The sequence below is a fragment of the Falco biarmicus genome, chromosome 1, assembly GCF_023638135.1.
Source record: "Falco biarmicus isolate bFalBia1 chromosome 1, bFalBia1.pri, whole genome shotgun sequence".
In the NCBI taxonomy this organism is placed as follows: domain Eukaryota; kingdom Metazoa; phylum Chordata; class Aves; order Falconiformes; family Falconidae; genus Falco; species Falco biarmicus.
Window position 1 is genome coordinate 101,031,048 of NC_079288.1, and position 25,569 is coordinate 101,056,616.

The 25,569-nt window shown below is 41.0% G+C and overlaps 1 protein-coding gene across 1 annotated transcript in view; it reads right to left on the minus strand.

Annotated features, from left to right (window-relative positions):
- The window catches only part of CFAP299 (cilia and flagella associated protein 299), a 223,748-nt gene that overhangs the window by 146,692 nt on the left and 51,487 nt on the right, over positions 1-25,569 (minus strand). The window contains 1 exon segment of the mRNA XM_056327477.1: positions 1,176-1,267. Within this exon segment, the coding sequence (XP_056183452.1) occupies positions 1,176-1,267 (92 nt within the window).

Here is a 25,569-nt window from a genome sequence, read left to right on the forward strand (position 1 = left end):
CCTAGAATTACAGGAGGGAGGGAGGGGAGTTAGGCTTGTGCTTCAATAGGAAGGAAAGCAAAAAAATCATTAGCATATGCCTGATCAACTTCCTAAGCAAGGAGAACCAGGAAATAAGATCACGATCACTTTTGACTTCCAGAACGCCCAGCGCTGCCTTTGCAGTCACTTGTATTGTTTTTCTTTAACATGACACTCAATCTAACAGACAGAAATCCAGGCTCCTGCTACGCCATAAAGAAGGCAAGAAACAACACTATTCTAACTAAACACAGCAGTAAGGCCAGGATGACCATTCTGGGCCCATTTTCAGTTGTGTTATGAAGTTTAAATGGAAGCAGATTGAACTTAAATGGTGAAATTCAAAACTTCCCTCCTTGTAAAGCAGGCGGGCACAAACTCTTCTTTGTGCAAAACTGAAGTTATTAAAAAGCCAAAGATATAGGACCACCACCCCTTGAAACCAAAGGATATTGATATAGCTATATTTGCAAGTGGCAATTTAAACTTCAGCAACACTGTCCTCAGAGCACACCCACATGAATGTGAGGGAGTGACAGACCAAGCAGGAGAGACTCCCAAGCAGCGTCTGCCAGCATTATCCTGGTTAGGTAAAGCACTGGCAAGCACAGCGCACGGACAGCTTTGCTAGCGCGTGTGAGCTGGCTGAGTCAAGAGGCACACGGCCACGTTCATAACGCTTTCCTACATTAGAGCCAACACATCAAGCACCCCACCAAAACTCATCAGGGAAACTCCAATAGCATCTATGTGAATGAGCTTCAAAGCGAGTCTCTCCCAGCAACAGGCTGCACCTTCCTCTATGTAAAGCACACATGGGAATGAATTTTGCAAGGCAGGAATCTACAACAACTAATGAAATCAAAATACGCTTCACTGGATGTTTTTACTCTTGTATCCTTCAGCTCATCACTTACCTTTTGTAGATTTCTGGGCAGTGTTTTCACATGCTTTGCTTATTTAATTTAAAAAAAAAAAACCAAACCCCAAAAACCAAAAAATAAACCCCAAAACTCTAGGCTTCAAGAAATCTCTCCTAAGTCAAATAATCTTTTCCAAATGTTCCACCTGAAGTGTTCCTGTAAAAAAACCTTTGTTTCCTATTCAGATTCAATCTCAAGCTGTTAAGAAGATTGCGATGTCACAGGTACTCACAGAAATTTTTCCAGTAATATTGGCTTCCTCTCTTTCTGCCAGGGCCTGCAAAAAGTTGTCTTCAAGTTATTTTCCTTCACTTGCTAGTGACCTTGGGGGGGGGGGGGAAAAAAAAAAAGTACAATTATTATTACTAATTATTGCCATAGGCTTTGGGTTCACTGTTGGGTTAAGTGTTCTGTAAATATAATGAGACAGTCCTCACCCTCTTGTAGCTTGTCTATTACCTGTTCTGCTTTTACAAACCATTAAATCACTCTTCAAAATTCACCACTACTGCCGGTATACAATATAATGGTAGTTTATCAAAAGGTGACTTCTTCTCACACAAATTTTCATTTGTATAACTGGAGTAGTCTAAGCACTTATTTTATATTTCCAGAATTATGGCCAAAGTAATGTTTACATAAGTATACCAGATTTTCACAGTGTATCAATACAGATTTCAACAGATTTAATACCTTATTCTTCAGCCAGCAAGTAATCAAATGAACTACTGCATACTTGGACTGCTTGGTGGGGTAGGGTCAATATAGTTTCTGTATCCTTAAGTACACAGCATGAAAAGAAAAACTAATTTTGTTCCACAAAAAACGGCAAAAAATAAAAAAAATCCCACCCACACAAGAAAGGATACCACATACTAAAAAGTTCTTGTTAGTCTTTGAACATAGTGCCCTAGAACTCAAACAGCCATTAAAAACAAAAAACACGCATCATATGGACAAAAGCCCTGAATAATGGACAAACCCTTCAACAAAAGCTGAAGGTTTAAAAATGGTTTCTACAAGTCCCTTAGCCTAATCTAATGCCCTTCTCCATCTGCAGGGATCATTGCACCCACTGTGTACTTTGCGCGCATGAGAAGGAAGTGGAGACTTCCTAAATCCTGCACTGAAGTGGCTTTACTGGGAACTTTTCTCCTTTTAACGTCTAAAGTAGTGAATGCTGACCAGAAAGTGCTCTCTCAGGCAACCCAAGGCAAACCAGTGCCTCCCAGTTCAGCACAGATCTACCTGAAAGGGGAAGGATTATTACATCTCCCCATTATCTCGATGTGAACCTTGCAATAAAAAGCAGCAATCTGAGTAGACAGAATACAGCATCAGTAAAGATCTTTCTATCAAGTGTATAATGTATGAAGTTTCAAATTAAAGAGTGACACACAAGCTGAAAATAAATCTCTTTGGTAAGTTTTAATATGTACATGGTTATGTCCTTAAACTGAGTGAAAAACCTGCATATAAGTTTCAAAACTCTCATATAGAGGTATCAGATCAATATCTGGCCACTTTACCAGTCATTATCCAGAAATACAGTTCGAAGCTCTTACAGAAGTGTATCTCCTGCACTGTAAAAAAAAAAAATGAAAGACTAACACATGGATTACAACACCTCAATTAAGTACACGTAAAAGACATAAGAAATGAAGCATCAAATTTTCCTTTTTTCTGTTCAGTTAAGAATTCTAGATCCCCAAAGTATTCCTTTCTCTGGCAGAGGTTACTACTAAATCAACAGTAAATCCACATTTAACAACTACTCTAGCCAAGTCTGTGGCTTCTATCTTGGACCAGACAAAGGGTGTGGGTGCCTGAAAGCTTATGTGTTTTTAGCCACTTAAATCTTACATTCCAGTAAGAGATCTCACCTTTCTTTAAAAGCCTTGTCTTTCTCTCATCCTTCAACCATCATCACAATAATCACTGACCCACTTGCAGAACCCTAAGATGTATAAAACTTCTTTTTTAGTAAATGTCATTACTTCCACATTAGAACATACTTAGCCATGTCATCAAGCTGCGCTGTTCCTGAAAAATACGAGGTATCATTGGCTGGCCCTGTCTAGGTCAAAAATCAGTGTAAAAACACAGAGCTAAAATACCGCAGGTGTGTCACAGGTGTAAGGGACAACAGAGCAGGGCATAAGCAATCCAGAAGGTTCCTGCAATGTGTTGAAGATAACTTCCTTCTCCATCCTGTCTTGGCGAGCTCTGAAACCAAATACCCAGACACAGAAAAGCCTGGTGGAAAAACTAAAATACAAAAGGTTACTATTCTCATTTTACAAATGGGAATCTGAGGCATGCAAACATTAAGCAGCATATCCAAAGATAACACTGAATGTTTCTTCAAACATGTTATTGTCAGCAACCTGCTGGCACATGCTCCCTAACTAGTTGTGTTGAATATTAATTTTGATATTAACTTCTCCCCTTCTGAAGATAGGCTTTTCCTGCACATACAGAAGCAGCAGCATTAACAATGAGTAACACTCCTCACTACAGTATCCTTCAATAGAAGCAATACTGAAAAGAGTATTACAGTTGAGCAAAAATAGAAGGGATAGTTTTCTAAAGGAACTTGTTTGGGTACAGAAACTCCTAGTGACTTTAATACTATTAACTGTTGGTTGCTGGGTTTAATTCCATAAATACAATTCTTACTTTATGATGCTAAAATTTTCACTTATGAAACCATACATTTCCACACCATATTGCACCTTCCAATCTGTTCTCCTCCTTCCAAGAGCTCCTAGTATTTCCTCTGTCCCACACACCCTTCTCCCGGTCCCACTTCAGATGCCTTTTGCTCGCAGCATGCTTCTTTGGTTTTCACTGGTAGGTATTAGTGAAGCAGAAAGAAGGAAAGCTCTTTTTGAACTTAGGTTAAGGCTCTTCAATTCTTATTTTGACAGGCTACGCTGCTTTTTTCCCCCATTTTGTTATGGTTCCCTAGGGCTTCATTGACTTTATTTTCCTACATCTTCAGCCACGTGGGCTTTTCCTGAGAGCAGTGGAGTCACAGTTGGAAACAGAACAATGCAGTTTAACTTTTAGAGAGCCCTGCTGAGCTGAAGAATGCTTTTATCAAACTGAGATAATGGGAAGAACTTCTAAAAGTCACACTGTTATCCTTTCAACAGTACGCTCCGTGTTCCCGTTGAGCAGAAAGCCGGACTGGAATGCACAGTCAGGCCTAACTTTTGCAAAGCAGCTGTGTTTTGCAAACACCTGCCCCAAGATTATTGGGGAGACAGGCGTAAGAACGTAGTCCCAAATTTTCTCCCTCATCTCAAGACACGTAATTTTTATTTTAAAACAATTAAAGTTTCAACCTCCCAGCACCACATACTTACAGCATTGTGTCCTGAGGCAAGACTATTACTTAAGCACTGTTCCAAGACATCAGGTACCGAGTTGTTTCCTCTACATGAGGAACGCGTACTTTAAAAGGAAGTGAGGGACTCCAGTACGAGATTAAACCTCAGCAACCAGGGTGTAAGGCTGGGACTGGAAAGACCCAAGATCATCATCTCGATCTGTCACAAATACGTGGTGCAAGCTTGGCGAGTTGCTCAGTTTTCTTGTGCCCTAGTTTCTGAAAATCTGAGATGACCCTACTTCTTCAGTTCGATGTGCCCAAACACAGCAAGGCCACCTGTGACTGCACAAGAGGCTTAAAAAGGCATCGGGAATTATTCTGATGCTGTATTAATGGGAACAAATACTCGCTTTTTTACGTCCAGTCACATGAGCTGGAAGCTTGGTCAACCTACTTCTCACTAGCAAGTTTTCTCTGCAAGGATGAGAACACACACCACCTCCACAGTAAAATACTACTTCCATCAAATGTCACTGTGGTCCTGCAGGCTGCCTTGTGGGCGTATCAGACTGGCTCGAGACTTACTAATTCACATTCTCAGGCCTTCCTCCCTTCCTGACAAAACTAACACTGAACACATACTTGCCCCTTTCAACTAATTCTCCTCAAGCAGGATGTGAGGCTCAAAAAAACCTCACGCAACGTTAGCCAATATCCATCAAAATCCTAGTAAAGATTAGCAAAGTAAGAAAGCAGTCTTTGGCTGACCTACCACATGCAGCCAAGGTAAGATAAAGGAAGAATGAAGGCAGTATATCAGCATTGCCAAGACCAATATGCAAGGATATATGTACGGCTGATTTTCACTTCATGGTGCCATCTTTTTTTAATTTTAATGAAATAAAACAGAGTGTCTTCAAACTGCAATGACACCACATAGTGAGATCCTTTAAACCATGATTACCAGAATCCATCTACAAGTTTCCCTCCATTTTTAAAAAGGAAAAATGAAAGAGGAAAAAAACAAAACCAAAAAAAAATAATCAATCACTGATGAGTTTCACAATGAGCTGTCCAAGTCTGACCCTCAGAGTCCAGTCCTCTACTCTTCAGTAGCACTTCCACTGTATTCAAGGGGTAAGACAAAAAAAGGTATCCAAAACATCAACTGCAACCATAAGCTGCATTTGGCTCACTGCACACACAGATGTCTCTACCTTGAGATAAAGGGAAAGCACTTAATTTCTAAATAAACATGATATGGGGATACATAAAGGGAAGGTCTAGATTTTTTTAAAAAACACCTTTTTTTGGTTCAGCTTTGTAAAATAAAGCCTGTTGACCCTACCATCGAATTTGATGTATTGTGTTAACTTGCACTTCCATGGAGCTGCTTTAAGCAACACCAAAAGGTAAAACCATCATGTGACCTTTCTCATATATTACAGAGATAATGATGCAAGGAAAAGACAATTATTTAACTTTCTATGAACCTAAAATAACGGCATCAAACAGCAATAAGCAACAGCATTTTTATAAAGAGTCTCCATCTGTTAGTTCGTAATTTTAGCGTGTAGCATCACAAGAGCAGAGGACCTAAGCAGGAAGGCATGGCTAAGTAAAATACAGATTAACTTGAAATCTGTTGTATCTCTGTTCCTGACTCTGTGTACTGGAAAAGCATCTCATCTCTACAACACTGTCAGAACTTCTCAGTTACGACGAGAGCAAGCTCTGGCTACAAGGGCACAGTAAGCAAGGAGCTTAATGCCAGCTCCAGGAGAAGGGAGTATATACATGGGCAGAACTGGGTCCAGTGTGACTGTACCCCATTTCACAAAGTCCTAGTAACAGTTTTGGAGGTCTCTGCAGACTGAAAGTACTCCTTTCTTTAGTAAAGTAAAAGCCCTCTGCAAAGCTCCCACTGAGCTTCCTAACCCCCAGATCGTGATAAGAATAGGTCAGAACACACTGACATTGAGGTGCACATTTACTTGTACAACTTCATTTAAAAATATTTTTACTGCATGTGTGTCTGTGTTTAAAAAAGAACCATTCCTGACATCAAGGAATATGGTTAGGAACATAGAAGGAGGAGACTGAGCTTCCAACTATTTGGACATTTCGAGGCACATAAACATTTGTAAAATCTGCTATAAAATTTTTGATTGCTGGTTACATAATTGAACATACAGGAAATGCCTTTCTAAGGACTTTAATACCATACATTTCATTGTTTAATAAAATGAACAAGGAACTGTAACAAATATACTTCCTTCATGATATTTGAAACTCCATGGAATAAATGATTTTTAAAAAAAAAACATTCAAAGTTGCTTATGAACTTCTCTGAAACACTTTCCAGAGGGATCACAGATTTGGCTTGTGTTGAGAAGCCCACACCTGACAAAACACTGGCACCGATATTCTAAATGGTCCAAGCTACCAGTAACATCGGTCCTGTCACTTATCCAACATTCACAAACTTAAAAAAAATAAAAATAATTTTCCTTTATCAGCTCTGGTTAAGGCCCTGGAATACACACAGTGCTGCCTGTTCAAAACAAGGAAGGGAAGAAATCCAGAGATTTTTCCTAGTGCCACTGTCACAGCTCACCATCTATGAGAAAAGGTAACTATATGTCCTATACATTGTGCCTTTTGCATGAAAGAATTGGACTTGCAGTCTTTAACTCAGCTCAGGTGACTTTGGGAGGCATGCTGAACACGTGGGCCACAGTTCATGACAAGGAGACGTATTTCAGTTGGGCTGTGGAGTATCTTTTTGTTCATTCAAAGCTGAACTAGCAGCAGGCCAAGCCAGTCTCCTCACAGAGGTCAGAGCAGCCATGAGACCTTTACTCAGGTTTCAACTTGGGCGATGCAGCTGGAGCACTTGCCAGTGAAGATCAAGGCAAAGAAGTCATGAGTACCTCAGCCTTCTCCATGTCCTGGGTAACCAGGTCTCCTGTTTCCTTCTGGAGAGGGCTCATTTTTCCCTAGTCCTCCTTTTATCACCGATGTACCTATAGAAGCTTTTCTTGTTGCCCCTGATGTCTCTGGCCAGATTTAATTCTATCAGGACTTTAGCTTTCCTAACCTGATCCCTGGCTGCTCAGACAATTTTTCTGTATCCTCCCAGGCTACCTGTCCTTGCTTCCACCCTCTGTAGGCTACTTTTTTGTGTCTGAGTGTGTCCAGGAGCTCCTTGTTCATCCATGCAGGCTTTCTGGCATTTTTGTCCAACTTCATCTTTGTTGAGACACATTACTCCTGAGCTTGGAGATGATCCTTGAATATTAATCAGCTTTCTTAGACTTCTCTTCCCTCCAGGGCTCTATTCCATTATACCCTACCAAGCAAGTCCTGGAAAAGGCCAAAGACTTCTCTCCTGAAGTCCAGGGTAGCAAGCTTGATGTGCATCCTTGCTGCCCTAAGGAACTTGAAATCCACCATTTCATAGTCACTGCAGCCAAGGCTGCCCTTGAGCTTCACATTCCCCACCAGCTCCTCCTTGTTGGTGAGAATAAGGTCCAGCATAGCACCTCTACTCATTGGCTCCTTTATCACTTGGAGAAGGAAGTTATCTTCAACACATTGCAGGAACCTTCTGGATTGCTTATGCCCTGCTCTGTTGTCCCTTCAACAGATATCGGGGTCGTTGAAGGTACGAACGAGGGCTTGTGAATGTGTGGCTGCTCCGATCTGTCTATATTGGGCCTCATCCACTCAGTCTTCCTAGTCAGGTGGCCTGTAGCAGACCCCTACTGTGCCATCACCTGTCCCTGCCCTTCCTTTAATCCTGACACAAACTCCCAGCCTTCATCCATCCCAAGCAGAGCTCCATGCACTCCAGCTGGTCACTGACATAGGGGGTGACATCTCCTCCTTGCCCTCCCTGCCTGTCCTTCCATCCCAATCTCTACAACACCGGTAAGATCACAGCCCTGCAGGTGTGTGCGCATCTCTGACTCCTCTTCTTTATTCCCCACATTACATGTGTTTGCACAGAGGCAGTTAAGTTGGGCCCCCAGTGAAGCTGACTTACTGGCTGAAGTGGCTGCAATTCCTTTGTGCTGCTCTTTACATGCTCTCTGGCTGACCTGCGATCACTCTTCAGGCTCTGGGAATCTCTTGCTGGCACTGGCATCAAACTGGTAGGAATGGGATGGATTGAGGTTCCCATCCCCTCAGCAACTTTAGTTTAAAGCCCTCTTCACCAGTTTGGCAAGCCTATGACCAAATGGGCCCCATCAGCCTCCAGTAGACCAGATTTCTCAAAGCAAATACCACAGTCTACGTAGCTGAATCCTGGGCTGTGGCACCAGTTTTGGAAGCATCTGTTGCTTCATCAGATTCAACTGGCCCTTTCAAACCCCCTCCCTTTAACCAGCAGGACTGATGAAAGAACTATGCTCCAGAATCCCTTACCACTGCTGCCAGGGCTCTGCAATCCTTCTGGATACTCATCAGACTGCTCCTGACTGTATCACTGGTCCCCACATGAGAGGGCAGCAGTGGATAATAGTCAGTGGACAGTACAAGGCTTGGTAGTCTCTTGGTGACATCTCTGATGTGCCCCCAGTAAGCAGCACACCTCTCTAGAGATTGTCTGGTCAGCAAATAGGTGCCTCTGGACCCCTCAAAATTGAAAAAAAGGTAAAACTCGTGAGTTAAGAACAATTTAAAAATTGAAATAAAATAAAGTACAATAATAATAATAACAACAATAACAACTGTAATGGAAGAGAGAGAGAGAGGAAGATAGTAATAAAATTCAACAGGAAAAACAAGTGATGCATAATACAACTGCTCACCACCCGCTGACTGTTGCGCAGCCAGTCCCCAAGCAGCGATCACAATAACATCCCATGATATGGAATATCCCTTTGGCCAATTCAGGTCAGCTGTCCTGGCTGTGCGTGTCCCCCCGTTTCTTGTGCCACTTCAGCCTTCTCACCGGCAGGGCCTAAGGAACTGAAAAGTCCTTGGCTTTGTATAAACATTACTTAGCAACAACTAAAAATATCAGTGTTATCAACATTATTCTCATACTAAATTCCTGCATTTCTGGAAACCCAGCAGAACTTGGAATTGGGATATTACTAGTAATGGAGAAACTTACATATGACAATAAAGATACTTATCAAGAGGCTGTCCACTGGATAGGCCAACAAAGTAGATTTAACAAGATAGGTTCTAAATGCATTTCTCTTGTGACGTCAAATAATTTAATTATTTTAACGTGGGAAAACTCTGCTCCAAAGTTGCGGTTCTTAGACAAAACTCTTACTTGCAACTCTGAGAAACAACATCCGTCTCATAACCCTTTCTACTCTTTGTATCAGTCCAAACCTTCATTTCTAAGGGGGGAAAGTGAGCTATAAAAGAGCTACTGCCACTCAGCAGGAGCCACACAGCACCAAAGCCACAGCCACTGAATTCCCTCACCTCCTGGCTCATGCACACCACTCTGCTTGTTTGATGGCAGTGCCTGCCACAGAGAAGGGGAGCTCCTGGGACACACTTCCAGGTGTCGGAAAAATAGTTACTTAACTGCACAGATGGGTGAGGGTCACAGCAGTCAAGATTTGCTAGCCATTTGCCAAGAAGAGATGGCTCTTACAACTGATGTCATGAGAATATATTAACATTTTACTAACAGATGCAACAATGCAGGTTAAAGTCAGATAATCTCTATTTCCAATACAACACAATTTGCTGTAACAACGAAATGAAAAAGCTGCTTTTGGACGAAACAATGCAGAGAACAAATCTTTAAAGAAACTGCTTCCACTCCACACCTGGCCCCTCTGTCCAACTTTTGCTGCTGAGTACTATCACCTTACAACTACCCAAACGTTAGGCATGACTCTCATCTGATGGACGCACTTCACTGTATTCCTTCTCCATGCCTACTCTAGTAATTGAGAACAAAGTATCGCTCAGTTTTTCCCGTGGACTAAATAAGGTCCTCTGTATTTGCTGCCTTTAAATAAATGTTACTAGCCTTGCAGGTTGAATCAGTTCCCACCAGACCCAGCCAGTGCTTTAATACAACGGAGTCAACGACTCTGTGAAGACCTCTTCCTTCGCTTTCTTACCAAAAACAGCTGCTTTAGACAGATGTCACACTGGGGAGGAGAATACAGGAGGGAGGAGAAAGGCTTGAGAAACATGAGCAACGGCCAGAGGCTGATCCCAGTTTCCTCAAAATAACTGGCAAAAACAGTCTACTGCTGGAAATAAGGCTGGAGCAATGGCCAACAGACACAAATACTTGGCAAACGCAGGTTCAAGTGGAACGGGAAAAGCCAGCACACACCTGCTCGCTCCACCTCACAAATGCTCCATGTTTGATGTCCAATTTTCCTGAGGGGGGAAAAAAAAAATCACTTCTAAAGCAAAAAGATTTAAAGCACCACACTTACATGAGGTGCTCTTATCTTTTTTGTGCTTGGCTGCCTGACCATTCTCCACTTCAATTCCTTGGCTGCTACTATGCAAATGAGAAAGAAGCCAGAAGTTACGCACCTGTGTTTGCCCCATATTCAATATTCCTATTAAGTCTTAAAGCCTATTATGTGATAGACAGGCCCGCAGGATCGTTCAGCTCAGGTTACAGTAGGGCAGGTGAAGGGCTTTTCAAGTTCAAACAATGGTTACAAAGAATACAAGGCAACACAGTGGTTAGATTTGGTCTTGCAGCTAAGAATAACAAAAACATTGAATACTACTGAAAACATCACATGTATTACAGCTGCTACCATGATACTTCATGCTACCATCTGCTACCCAGATACTTCACATGTGAGAAAAGAATAAGCAAGGTCCGAACCCAGCAGGCCTACCTGTCAAGCACAACAAGCAAGTCCAATTCAGAAATTAAACTAAGCTTACGTGCAGTATGGTTTGCAGTGTCAAGGCTTTAACACATTTTCTGGCATAGTTCATAGCACCAAGAGGAAAATTCTTCTTGCATTTTGGGGGATCTTACTGACTGTAAAAGATGTCACAAGGCTAGGTCTAAGCTGTTCTGATTTACTGTTATTGAAAAAACAGCTTCCACTTCATCCGAACCTGGCTTACAATAAACACCGATTTTGCCTTGTGCATACAAGTTATTCTGTATAGAGCTTAAAGTCTGCAGCAATAATTTCCCAGACTGGAGGAAACAGCGAGCAGTATATATACACCACTACATATATTTGAAAGTTTAGTTTCTGAAGCAGCGATTAACAGTGGTACATCTACAAATTAACTTTACAAGTTACCATCTTGGGGGGTGGGGAGGGTGGGAAGCAGAGCTGGCGTTCCGAAGCAATATCATCAATCTGACCCTCCAGCCTGGTAAAAACAAAACCTTTGCGAGAAAACACCTTACAATTATCTGTGCCAAGGCATCAATAAAAAGGCTTTTGGGAAAGACAGAAGTCAGACACCATTCAGACAATAGTGTTACCAAACAGTACAACTCTAAGTGAGGGAGTATAAGACAGTTCACTGATTACTTTCTACTAATAGAATAGAACAGGCAAGAATAAACAAAATATCCAGCGCACCAGAGGTGTATGATATAATATATGAAAAAGAAATTGAGATAACATCAAAGAAACTTTAAAAATATGTGGCTGGGCTGCTGGAAGGCTAGTGAGTATGGACAGAAAGCCCGAATGGTACATGCCCAGCAAACTGATAGCGCATCAGATACTTCTCTAGGCTACTCTCAGGATTGGGGGGGTTGTAGGAGAGTAGAGAAGACTGTTTTGTCTGGAATCTCCTGAAAACTCGATAGCAAAAAAAGACCAAAAGCATGACCATCAACTGGCAGCACTTCAGCTTTCCTGGGCACTCAGGAGGTTCGACAATTCTGCTTGGCTACAGAAATGTAGAGTTATTTTCTCTGAGATCTGGTACCAGGGCAGAGTCTAGATGGACATGTACTCCTTTTTCTACTAGCTGACATCCCTTTAGCTGTATTGCTTTAGCTGTTTGTTGTCCTTTGAGCTTCACTAAAACATTTCATTTCTGGAGGAATTCCTACCTCTAAATTATTGATATGTTGCATCAGCTTTCACCTGTGTGCAGTTGTTTGGCTGAGAACCTGATGATTAGGAGTTTTCTTGAAGTCTAGTAATGGAGGAGGAGATGAAGGGGTCTCTGGAGAGAGCGGGAAAGAAATGGGCTTTAGCCCAAACTTTGGTAAACCTTCTCAAACATCGGCAAACATCTCCTAAGCAAGACTAGGACACATATGAACCAAGCGTTGAAAACATTCCATAGGACCTTATTTACTTGCAAATTCAAACTTCCATTGCTCTGAACAATTTTATTTCTCAGGAGCTCACTGATGCTTTTATCAAGACAGCTTGATTTCATAACCATTTCAGTGGAGAAGATTTAAGCTGTCAGCACTAATTAACAGTATACATACTGTTGCACTGATTTACTGGTGAATTGGTATTTTGTTATTGGTACTATTAAGAAAAAAGAAACCACTAACATATGGGATAAAAAATAAACATAGTAGTGAAACACTGCTGTGTACTGAAAAACCAAAACCCCTGACCTTTTAAAGAAAGCTCCCCCCCTCCTCCTCACTTCCAATTTGCCAAGGAAAGCATTTCTAGACTCAGTAAAGTCACTGGTTCAAGTCCAGCTAATGTCCCTGATGCACAGAAACCACCTCACCAGCACCTAGGGATTTATAAATTTGATATTAAATGTATCCAAGTTATTATGAGGTTTGTTGTCTGGAGAGCTGAAAGCCATCCCTTTCTCTTGTCTTCTGTTCTTTTTCATATAATAGAACAGAATTTTTCCACATTTCTGCCAAAAAAAACACTCCACAAAACTGCAATTACTATGTATTTTATGTGTGGGAATTGGGAGGGAATATTGTCTCATCATGTTTACGGTAGGAAAAACCAAATGAAAATTTAAAATCAGTAATAATAACAGATGTCATTTCCCTCCTTTTCCTCCTCACTTCTGACAGGAATACTTGTAGAGCTGTTTTAACTCTCAACATGAGGAACCAACAGAGCTGGCTTAAACCAAATCCATCGCAGACAGATGCTACACAACGTTTCCTAGTGACCTTTGCTCAGTATTTTAGAGGTAACGCCGAAACATCTTTGCTGTTTCTCTCTGGCCTTTCCTACACGAATGATTGCAAACCCTGGCAAAACAGATAAAGCTGAAGGGTATTACCATACCAAGTGTTTGCAATCACAGCTTCCTTGCATTACATCTCAAAAAACCTGCAGATTAGCTGCAACAACACACACGCCACTCTTTCCTCTGGGACATCAAGACTCCATCACCTCCACCAGAGGCTGGCTGTTGGCAACTATAGTGGTGCTGATCAGTACAACAGCCCTGCTGCAGCCGGCCACACATGCCCACAGTCTCCAGCCAGTCCCGGCGGGGCACCGGGCTGCTCCACAGCAGGCAGCGGGTCACAGCCTGGGCACGGCCAGCAAAGGCTGGGCTGCTCCAACAACAGAGCAGCTCTCCTCTGCCATCTAACATCTTGACATACGATCTCTGCTAAAAATGGCACATGCCACTGGTTACTCCTGTGCTCTACAGACCACACAATCGGCAGGAAATGACAGGAAATTACTTGGAAGCCACCTTGGTAAGCCACAACTAGGTTGCTGGCCAATAGCAAAGCCTCTCTTGCCCTAACATGTACATGGGATCGCCACTTAAGCATGAGGGTCAGAGGGTGACTCACACCAAGTGACAGCAATGCACAGAACATAGTGGCATTTAACCACAGATATTTAACACCCAAAGAAATTATCACTAATGCACCACATGTTAGCAACACAGTACAATGCAACCGCTTAAGAAGTGAGTTATGCCCAGACCGCAGCGATGCTGAGGTAAGAAAGTTGATCCCTAAAGAACAGCATGTTTGTTTGAAAGTGTTCATCTAGTTGTTCATCTGAAAAATATATAATGGGCTGACTTGAAGCTGGGTAGAAAGTCACAGGTGTGTTTCTTTAGAGATAAAGGAGTTTCATTATGAGTAGCATAGAACAAAATTTTTAAAGGACTTGGTACCTGATGAATAAGGTAGACCTTCCAGGTCATCAAAGGAAATAAAATACTCCCAGAACTGCTCCAGAGAAAACAGACAAGGGGATGCAGTCACCTGTACTGCAAGTCTCGTAGATGCAAAGCCAATCAGGACCAGCATTACCTGCACTGCACCTAATATTCCTCATCCTTCTGCATAACCCAGGATTACCCACAGACTTCCTACATTTATCCTAGTGCCTCGCTCGACGTCAACTGCCTATCATAGACAGAATCCCTTTTCGTTTAGAAAGCGTTCTCCATTTCTTGTATGGATTGTAATGAATGAGCAAGGGCAATGCCGGAACCTGCTGACTGAAGGCTCTCTCAGCTATTACAACACCAAGTTTTCCAGCAACACTCTTGTGGAAAACAATACCTTAAGGTAGTACTATGGTTACATTTTTATCAACACTCTTACACCAGTATGTGAGAAAACCAAGCATCTTCTGCATGTGTCTGACTAAAATTAAAGCAGTTTGGGGGTCTCCTAAATATAACTTAACCCTCTGAGCATCCCTGAGAGCCCGATTCCATTCTGACCTAATATATAAAGCCACCACACTGCTCTTCCACAGCTGCTGCAAGATTTCAAACAGAGATGCCTGAAGGCGTAAGAAACCTTGACAGAATTTGTTTTCAGCTGTCTGCAGTACATCTGCCCCCTGACGAGGTTCTGTTACAACCACTGAAACCATGAGCACTAAGAAAGGACAACCAAGATGTCTAGCCTAAAGGAAGATGTAGGGAAGTCACCCATACATCAAGCAGACCTGGGTCCTTAACCAACTCTCTTGTGCCAGGGCACCTCTCCGCATTACTGTGGGGAGGCAGCAAAGCAGCCTGGCAAAGGCAACTCAGTGGGCACCTTGCATGCAGCAGCGCTGCCCCCCCCCCCAAGCACCCACCAACCCTCCGTGGGAGGGTGACACTGCCCACGCAGTGACCTCACATGCTCGGGCTTTCCTTGCACAGGAATATATGGTTTGAAATTCTGGGATGCTTGGTATAGTATGTGTACATGTACACGTTCTTCCTCTCTCCAAGATAACAGACAGAAGTGGAAGTAATAGTCAATGAAATAAATTTCCCCTATGCTACAGACTTTGATCATGTTTTGTTCAGGTTTTTCAAAGATTATGTGCCTATATGAACTATGTGTTTTTGGGGATTAAAATCACCTTGACAGAGATTAAAGGGGGTGGGTGGGGGTGTGGGGGGGTGTCATTTTGCAGTGTAGGTTAAAATTACCCTTGAGAGAAAAGACAAGTTTCATTTTGAAATGCTGAGATTCATGTTAATTAAACAAAAAAAGTTCTATGAAAATATTTGTACTTAATAACTCACTGTAGGTATCTCCCTTTAGCAAACTGAATTAACAGAAGTAAAAATAAACAATAACAGAAATATTACCTTTATATAGACCTGCAGAAAGTGAGGCAAGTAGATGGAAGCAAACCCCAAATGTTCCAGGGACAGAAGGCACTAGAGCATACTTTTATTGGATCACAATGATATAATCAGTTATTTGTAAAGTCTTAGCAACTATACCATTAAAGAGACTGAAAAAAAGTCTGAAAAAAAGCAAGATATTCCATGCATATAGTTTTCTAAAATGGTAAATGATACAATTTTGCCTCACTTGGGCTAAAGTTCTGTTTAGTGAAATCCAGCAGGATTTGCAATGAGCTTACAGATTCTCATGTAATTGATAATACTTTTGCTATTTTTACTACCTTGCTTCATAACCATTCACATGTGCCATTCTTTTTATACAGTATTATGGTGTCCTATTAGTGGTTTTTTTAATGAAAAATCTAGGTAACCTTTTTATGTAGCTCTAAACTAAATTTATTTTGTGATCCTTTCAGAGACTTACTGCCTCCCAGAAAAATGACCACAGAAACTGTCACAGTCAATTAATAAGCTGATTTTGCACTTTCTCTCCAACTCTCCAAGCTATTCCTTAAGCAAAGGCTAAAAATAAACACTTTCAGAGGCTACAGGAAGGAGGAGGCACTGTTAAACAGCCTTCATTTCTGACTTAATGATAGGAAATAAGACAAAAGCAAAAGCAGAAATCTCACTTTTAGACACTAGCCATCAGCAGCCTACATGCCTAAAGCAAAATACATTATTTTGCTTTAGATAATCTAGCCTTTGTTTCAGCCCCATGCTACTCAACTGTGACTCAAAGACCCAATTACAGGAAGTCCCTCTGGGCCAGCACAGAGATATTTCTGATAGCAATTGAGAAAATGGAAAGCACTCTGTAGAAGAAAATGTTTTCACATAACATGTCTGCTATGCATAAGCACACTTTAAAACCTAGATAATATTGCACTTAAAACCAATGCATCTAGTTATCTTTTGACAACACGCTTGGTTTTAAAGCTACAGCAGACAACATAGCAGCATGTCTTTCTCAAAGTGACTACAGATTGTTATCTCAAGTTGTTTCTTTTCAAGTGACCCTGATTTTCAGCAAGTGCTGAGCATCCACCATGGAAAAATCAAAACCCATGGCCTAGGCAACAAAAAGGTTTTGGTCATTTTTAGAAGCATTTCAGTTGCCATGCCTGTTCATAGAATCACATCCAACACATCCATCTCCACAGCTTCTCAAGGCCAAGTTCCATACAACCTAGCAAACACAGCCGAGAAGATAACATACAGCTGCTGATTTTTTCCAACCAGCACCACACACATCAATCCTCGTTATTTCACAAAATGGGTATTTAGGATGGGGTTTGTGCAGATTATTAGGTTAACTCTGGACTTGAGCACTGAAGCCCTGTGCTTCTGCCATCTTATTTCTCTAATCCATCAACACTGCAAGAAATCTTTCTTACATACTAAAAAGGGTCAGAAGACATTACATCTCCTCTGTACCACATTAAAATAATATGGTATTTGGAAACTAGTTCTCCACCAAAGTGACAGAAAAAAAATCTGATCTTTATTACTTGGATCAGTAGTTGACGTATTTCCTAATGGCTTAGCAATAAAATACAGCTCTAGGGACTTTCTCTTCCACCTACAATAGGGAAGTGTTCAGCGGGTCTGCTTCCCAGCATCAGTAGCCTTGTCCATATAAGCAGAATGAGAGACTGCTGACCATATAGAAAAGGGCTGAAGCCATTCCTACCTTCTCCCCCTTCCTCCCAATATGTGGGGGTTTTCTCCCCTCTTCAAAATACAAGCTTTCAGATTTAAAAAAAAAATATCACATTTTCAATCCAAACCCTTAAGGCAAATGCAAAGTGCAATGGCCTAGTCACTAAGAGGCTTAAATACAAATGTTGTGACTCAAGAAGACACAGTGCTGAAATAGGCTCAAGTACTGTAATAAGCTATGAAGAAAGCTGCTCAAAGCAGCAAGCTAAAAATGCAACGTGAGGAGCTGGATAGAGGCATGCTGGGGCATCGGCAGGGAACAGCCCCAGGACCTTGTCTGAAGTCCTCAGCCAGAGGCAGGGGAAGGAAAAAAAAGACCAAAAAGTGATAACCGTGGTAGTAAAAGCGTTTCAGTGGTCACCTGGTACAGTGACACGTACCTACCACCACTGCATCCGTGCAGCTTTAAGGAGGGGGTCACTGCATCCAAGCTGCCTGCTGGGGCTTGTTTCAGGAACAGCTTAACCCCAGAACTGCAACTGACAGGTCTTTGGGCCCAGGACCAAAGCACCGCTGCCAAGGACCAGTCTAACATCTTCACTACTGGGTGACCATGTTTCTGTGCAGCACACAGGCTCTGGCACCGATTCGTCGCTTAGCACAGAGACAACCAGACAGACTGGGCCAAATGGGATATCCAAAAGCATCAGGGTGCTAACACAAATTCAAGCTCCCAAAATGCAGCAGAGCTAGACCAAAGCAGAAGGGTCCATTCCCTTTGCCAAGAGGTCCTGGGTCCCCAAAACACACTGTAACCCCTCTCATGAGCTGGCATCATCTCCAAACACCAAGGCTGCTGAGAGAGCCCCAAAGCTGCCCAAAAGCCTTGGTTTCCTGTATTGTTGGATAATTTCAAGGACAATAGCTCATCCGACACATTCTGGCCTACCCAACCTCTTCTAAGGCCAGTGGACATGCTGACATAGGTAAGTTATGGCAGTCAGGTGGTAGCAAGTAGAAGCACCTGGAGCTTGCCCAAAAACACTGAGGACCACTATGAAGAGTGGGATATGTGCCTGAAACTTTTTGAGAGAAAACATTACAGCTATTTGCAATCTGCCAAGTGGAAAAAGCACGGATACCCTCAGCACATGGACCTAACACCATACCAGCAAAACAGATTATTTATTTCAGACAGTGGGCTGAATCCTGACCCTATATAAAAATAATTCCATAATATGCTCACGTTTTAGGGCTCCAAGCAACAAGAGATTTTTCAAGCAATGCATCAGTTAACAGCTAAAGGAAAAAAAAAAGGGGGGGGGGGGGGGGAAGACAGAATCAAAAAGCAGTTGAGACCTTTTCTGCTGAGAGAACAGACCAAGAAGGAATTGAAAATCATGAGCTACAACTTGATACAATTACTACTGCTACTCGAGGCTCACAGCTGCTGCCCAAATGTTCCAGAAATTTCTGAAAGCTTTGAGACTGCTGCCAAAGCAAATGCCATATACTGCAACGCTCAAGAGTGGATTTCTAGGCAGGATACCTATCATTACAAGGGAACTCAGAGCAGCTTGAGGATTTTTTGTCAATCTTTTTGTTTAGATCTGAATTCCAAGGTACAAAAGAAAAATCTTTTGACACAAATTGATTGAAGAGACTATTTCTGTGCTGTCTTTGAGAGAGTAAGTTTTTGCCCAATTATAGTTACTCAGCTTATTGCAGACAAAGTTTTCCTTTGATTGCCAGAGAATGCTTTGCTTACAGTAAAAAAAGGTTTTGTATTTTCTCTTCTGCTGACCTATCAAATCACTTTTTTCTGTTAACTTCACAATTTATTAGCTGAACTGACAAGGTAGGAAGACAAGGTGGCATTGCTATGCAAGCATCACATGGATGAACAGCTTTTTAAAACATGCCCACACATAATGAAGAAGATTGTTTAGTAGCTAACAGAGGAAGATGGAATGTGTGAGTATTGTCTTTTCAATAAACTACCAGCATTCTCTTACATATGTCAATATTTTTATCCTGGGATAATCAACTCCTTAACCTTTGGCACTTGAGTTTATTTAACTCAAGATACAGCAATTACTTCATTAAAAGAAAACACCCATGTTGCAACTTACAAACATTAAAATGCTTTTAGTCCTAACCATATACACAGGGAAAAATGTGAGCTGCATTTATGGGGAAAAAAGAAAACAAACAGGGGAAAAGAAAAAAAAAGAAAAGACAGAAAAAAAAGAAAAAGAGGGAACCACATTTCTAGCTCTCACACACATACCTAGAGATACCATGCATCTCAATAAAGCTTCACTAACTTCAGTAGAGCTACACAGATAACAGGTGTGAGTCTGGTCCAATGTCTTAAGTATATATCAATAAAAAATGAAGACATTAAACTAAAATCCTATTATTAGGAGTTTACATGTTGCTACATGTATGTTTGCAAGTATAAAATAGTAGTTTTATTATGTTTGATGAAAGGTAGCACAGTACTCAGCTTCCATACATACCCCCAAACAAGCTCACTCGCAATTGGTAAATCCAAGAAACTGAAATTTTGCCAAGAAATAAATCTTGCCCTAGTAGAATACCTCATACCCCATCCATCTTACTATGAACATAGCTCTGAATTGCTAAATAGTAGTGCAAAGTGCTCTGTAATTTAGAAAACCTGCAGCACTTTTTAAGAGGAAAGTAAAAGTTGTAAGTCAAGGTTTTGTAGCATATGGCTCCTGTTTACAGTTCTTCAGCCTTCCTGGACCCATTTACAAGAACCATAATGAGGTTAAAATGTTTAAGCAGAAAACAAACAAATAAGCATTGCCCAGACAGGCACTGTTCAGCTTTGGTTTACTCTTAGGGTACTCTTCCTTTCAAAACCTAACCTGGAATTGGGAATTGCACAGTTTTATGATGAAACAAGGGAAATACATGCTCTGGCAGCCATACAAATCCAAACGTCGCCACTGTCCATTCATTCATGAGATTTCCACGAGCTTCTCAAAGAGTTGGTTGAAAAAGAAGGACAGGTTTCTGCTGTGACAGAACTAAAGGAAGAACCAAGATGAGACAGTTACACTTCTACAGCCTTGCTGACCGCAACCAAGCACAAAAGAAATTCTCCCAGCACAGCGCAGCTCCTGTGCTGACAAGAGTTGTGTGGCACAGCTTGTACACCAACATCTCCTCACGGTACCTGGGCATAAGCAGGGGGTTTTAAAAAGAGAGTTCTAACCACCTAAGCCCAGAAAACTGTAGCTGGAAGTAGGATTTGGGGTTAGGCACTACAGCTTTAGCTGCGCCTGTAAGCTTTATGCCTTCCCATGTTGAAGGCTAGCCAAAAAAGCAGGTATATATGCCAGCCACTTGCAACAGTCCCATTAATTAGCCCTTCAGAGCAGGTTACTGACGTGTGCATCAGAACTCGATATTGACAAATAAATAATTACTGGATCTCCCATTGAAAACAGGCTGGAATCCTGCCCATTGCTTCATGAAATACCTGAAAACTAACAGTTCTATACACCATATAACATCCAAAGCAGGATACAATGTCTGCCCAGCAACTTCCAGAGACGAGAACAGCATTGGATTATTTTTTCTCTAAGAAAAAATGTCTATGTAAAAACATAGACGTAAGCTCACTATTTTACAAGTGGTTTGAGCTAGAAAGTTTCATACTAGATCTCAATGTATCTTAGAAACTCTCATTCCCTTTTAAGTTGAAAAACCGCCCACAGAGATCACCTAAATGAAAGATGTAATTTGAAGGCTAGAAAGTAATTTCTTGCATCTTGCTGATATAATTGTGAGCACTTTCTACTTCCTAAACGACTTCTGAAAATTATATCAAAACCAATTCTTTTGTTTACTTATGTCACTAATTATGAGGAAACAACAATTTTTGAAGCTTCCAAGTAATTCAGTTAAGGTTTTCCTTTCAAGAGCTTTTGAAATAAGCCTCTTACTTGCTTTTCATAAGTGCCCAAGTGTTTTGGTAATGCACTGCTTTTTTTCTGTGTAGTTTAAAGTAACTTCGAGTTTAAAGTAAGAGGTAAATATGACGACTTATTGAAAAATCTAGAAAAGAGACAGATAAGAGAATATATTTATTTGATGGTGAAATAATATTTTTTAGACAAGCAATACCACAAATGATGTTGCAAAGTCATGTGCATTAATGCATTTAGTTGTATGAGACTTAAGGCTGCAGAAATTTGCAAGTATCTTATTCATAAAACATGCTATACAGCTAGAAGCACATGACTACAAAAAGTCTGCATTTCAATTGGAGTTGCTAACATAATTCAAGTTGTGAACCTTGACCCTTGAGTGTGAGTATTGGTTCAGAAAACAGTTCATCAGGTCATAAATAATTGGAGGGACATTTAATTCTATGTGGAATAATATTAATCACATTCCTTAGAAAAGTACTGTGGCAGATGTTAATATCAGCAAATCAGCTGCAGAGCACTAAATATTTTGAAGGAAATGAAAAAAAAGTCTGCCAGTTCTAGCATGTACAGTTTGTTTATGCCAGAAGATGGCTTGCAATCAGAACTAGAATGAAACCCCCACAAATTCCAGGACCTTCCAAAGTTTCATTAATTTGCCTAAGAAATTATGAGCTAGGTTTAAATTTGGATTTTAATACTGCCCTGATGCCAAGCATCAAGGAGTGAGAATATCTGAGTTTCTTTCTGTAGCCCATCTCTAGCTTTCACACTCAGCCCTCTAAATGCTTACGCTGCAGGAAGGACTCGTTCACAAAAATAGTTTTAACAGTTTTGTGTTTCAGTACAAGGGGGTTTGTGCACTAATTCCTCCTCCCCTTTTTTTTCCCCTTTAATCCATGTGGGTATACCTTCAGTGATTAAAAAAAGGCATTATAAGAGTAAGATCTCTTGAACTGTACAGCATTATTAGATCCATAAATCAAGCTTTACAAACCTAAATAAACAAAAAGAGCTCAATAATAGTATTTCCCAATGCCACCTAATATTTTTATACATTCAGATATTTTAAGGTACTCTAGTGACTGCTTAGAGTACTTCGTTACGCCTAACACTTCCAAATGTGTGCCTTCTTTTGAGCAGCCTAAACATTGCACAAACAACATTGATAGCTGTATATGTTTTGTCTCTCTAGATTAATTTTTGAGCACATCAGGTTTGAAGCAATACAGTTGTTTTCAAGAGTGCAGTTAGTGAAAAAGGCAAAAGCTTTTCTTGATTGGGGTTTTGCTTATTTAAAACAAACAACAGTGGATGGGGTTCCAGGGAGGGAGAAATGCTATCAGAATAATTGCTTTGTACAGTATTCAGCGTTCAGAGAATTACTACTTGGAGGCACACTGCACTTACAAGAGCAGGAGATGTTCTACAGTAAGCTGCTGAAAGAGAATTTCAGGCCTAAACCCTTTAATCCCTGCAAGTTATGACAAACTGACAAACCCTCAAATATTAAAAAGCTGCACCAAAAAAGGAAGAGAGTTCACTGCTGTGAAATGCATGTGCACACAGCTTTCATGTATCCTGAGTGGGAAAAGAGTTTGAAACATGCCTAGATTATACAGACCCATGTATTTGGTCAAGAGAGGACCCCTCCCCTCATAAGCATTGCAATGGTTTTCAGAAGGTCCATTTTAGAATTGAATACGCGTAAAAGCGGCACTTGATATTAGCACAGCCACCAAATACTGGACCTGACGATTCACCATCATTACTGAGCAACTGTTTTCTTCCTACGGACTGGCAAGTGGGAATTTTTGAATTGGCATTTCCTTAGAGACTAAAGACACTAGACATGCGCAGATGAGTAGTATTAGGTCTGAATTATCTTCTTGCTTCTCCTGCTGGTCTCTTTCCCCCATAGCACACACACTGACTTGCAAGGTTTTGCTGCATCTTCTAATGACCTCAAGTCTCACATCAGTAAACGAGCAGGGCACCGTAGCAAACCCTCCCCACCTCTCCCTGCGGAGGAAAACTGAGCCTGTTTAACACAGGGTGTTCCCTAGTTCCACCAGAAGGTGCTTGTGTTACCCATTCCCTCCAGTGACACGACTGTTCAGGTTAATCCTGGCATCAAGTTTTACATGAGGAAGTGTGAAACAGACTGCAGGAGCCAGAACCAATGCAAGGACGTTTTGCCAGGACGTTTTCAACCTGAATTGCAATACACAGCCACTACAGAATAGATAGATGCAATAGGTCCACCAGTGGCCTCCGCACCACCTCACAAAAACCCCTCCGCATCTCAAGGTTTCACAATAGCTCCAATAAGTGCCTTTATTGAGTAGAGATTGCCAATTGTATTAAACTGTGCCAAGCTACACATGCTGGTTTTGGGACAACTTCTAGAGATGATAAAGACCACGTTCTAGCCCAACCATATTTACAGTAAAATTGCAGCAATTTTGTTCTACATTGCATTATGAAATTTCATGTAATGAGATGTATAAAACAGCCTGAAAACCATGAAGAAACTACTCATGAGACTACTATCAGAAACCCAACTCAGGAAAGTATTTGAAGTGCATACTAAATTAACTGTTTTCCTAAAGTGAAACCGCACCACTGGAAATGCCATAATGGAACACATGGCAGCACACAGCTGTGGTGGGGAAGAGCGTAATTCAGTTTCTATTTTGCTCACTTGATCAAAAAGCAGTGTTTCTGGACCAGATTCACTCACCCTGGCTAAACAACCATAATTGCCCTGCAAGTGTTCACTATTCACTGCTTTTTATACAATGTTTTCTGCATGTAACTATTTGGAACACTCACCATACAAGTAAAAATCTTTTCTGAAAATTAAGATAAAAATACAAATCTCAGATAAATAGGCACTGTACCTAAAATCTCTTGCATTTCAGTACACAAAATTCTGAGCAGTACATTTCAAGTTCTGAGCAGGAGTTAAATTAAACCAAAATAACAGGAAAGCATAAAATAAGACAGAAATTCTCCTTGCCCCCCCCCCCCCCCCCCCTATTCTCATTCAAGAGAATCAACAGAACTCAAGTCCTATCTGAGGGCAAAAATCCATGTATAGCTTCCGCTAGTGTTCAGGAATAGCTTTTTTCCCCCCACTTTTTGGAAAACACTATAAAAACAGCAGACACGCTACATCAACCAAGTTGCCTTTATTTATGCCATTGCAATTTTCTTCAAGAACTCCAACAAAAGCGTGTGGAAGGATTTCCCCATACAAACACCAGGCTTGTTCCCCAGCACACCACGCTTATCCAAACCCTCTCATGCCATTCCTTCATTACCTTTTTCTAACAGTTTGCCTTGCACAGTTGTCACAGCCTTACCAGTTAATAGTTTACTGACTCTCCCCTAGAATACATTTTTTTAAACAGTTGTCATATTAAATACCTTGGAGTCCTCAGATACTAAGATAGCTCAAGCAAAAATATTTCCAGCAATATAAGCAAGCTAACAGTTTTGTTAAAGATTTCCTTGAAAAATTCTGGGAGAATATAATTTTCAAACGTTTATCACACAAAAACAAAACTAAACAAACCAGCTCTGGGAAATTCAACATCTATCACTAAACTATATTGGAAATCTCCTTTAGGCTAAGCCTAACTCATTTGTGCCCCTGAAGATTTAAAGAAAAAAAAATCCTACTTCTAATAATAAAACAAAACCAAAGAAAGACAAGAGAGCATTGACTGCAAATATTTGTGGTCATGTGTCACTTAAGTTGCCACCTTCCAAAGCAATTTTACTGTAAGATTAAAACATAAACCCACAAGCAGAATTTTTACCTGAAACTTGTAGAAGTGACCGCAGTGGCCTCAAACACACCAGAAAGAAAAACACACAGCTCCCCAAAACAGAGCAAACAGAGAAAAGCTGCTATGGTCCCTGACATTACCTCATCTTCTAACAGCAAGTGAGATTCATGTCTAAATCACGAGACCTACTAAGGGGCAAACCTCTTCACCTGCACCCAACTGGCAACAAGAGATGTGGTACAGACTTAATGAATCCAGCCTTCAAACTTTCAAAAATCTCCAGAGGCTTATGAAAAAGACCCACCCTTTTAATAACAAAT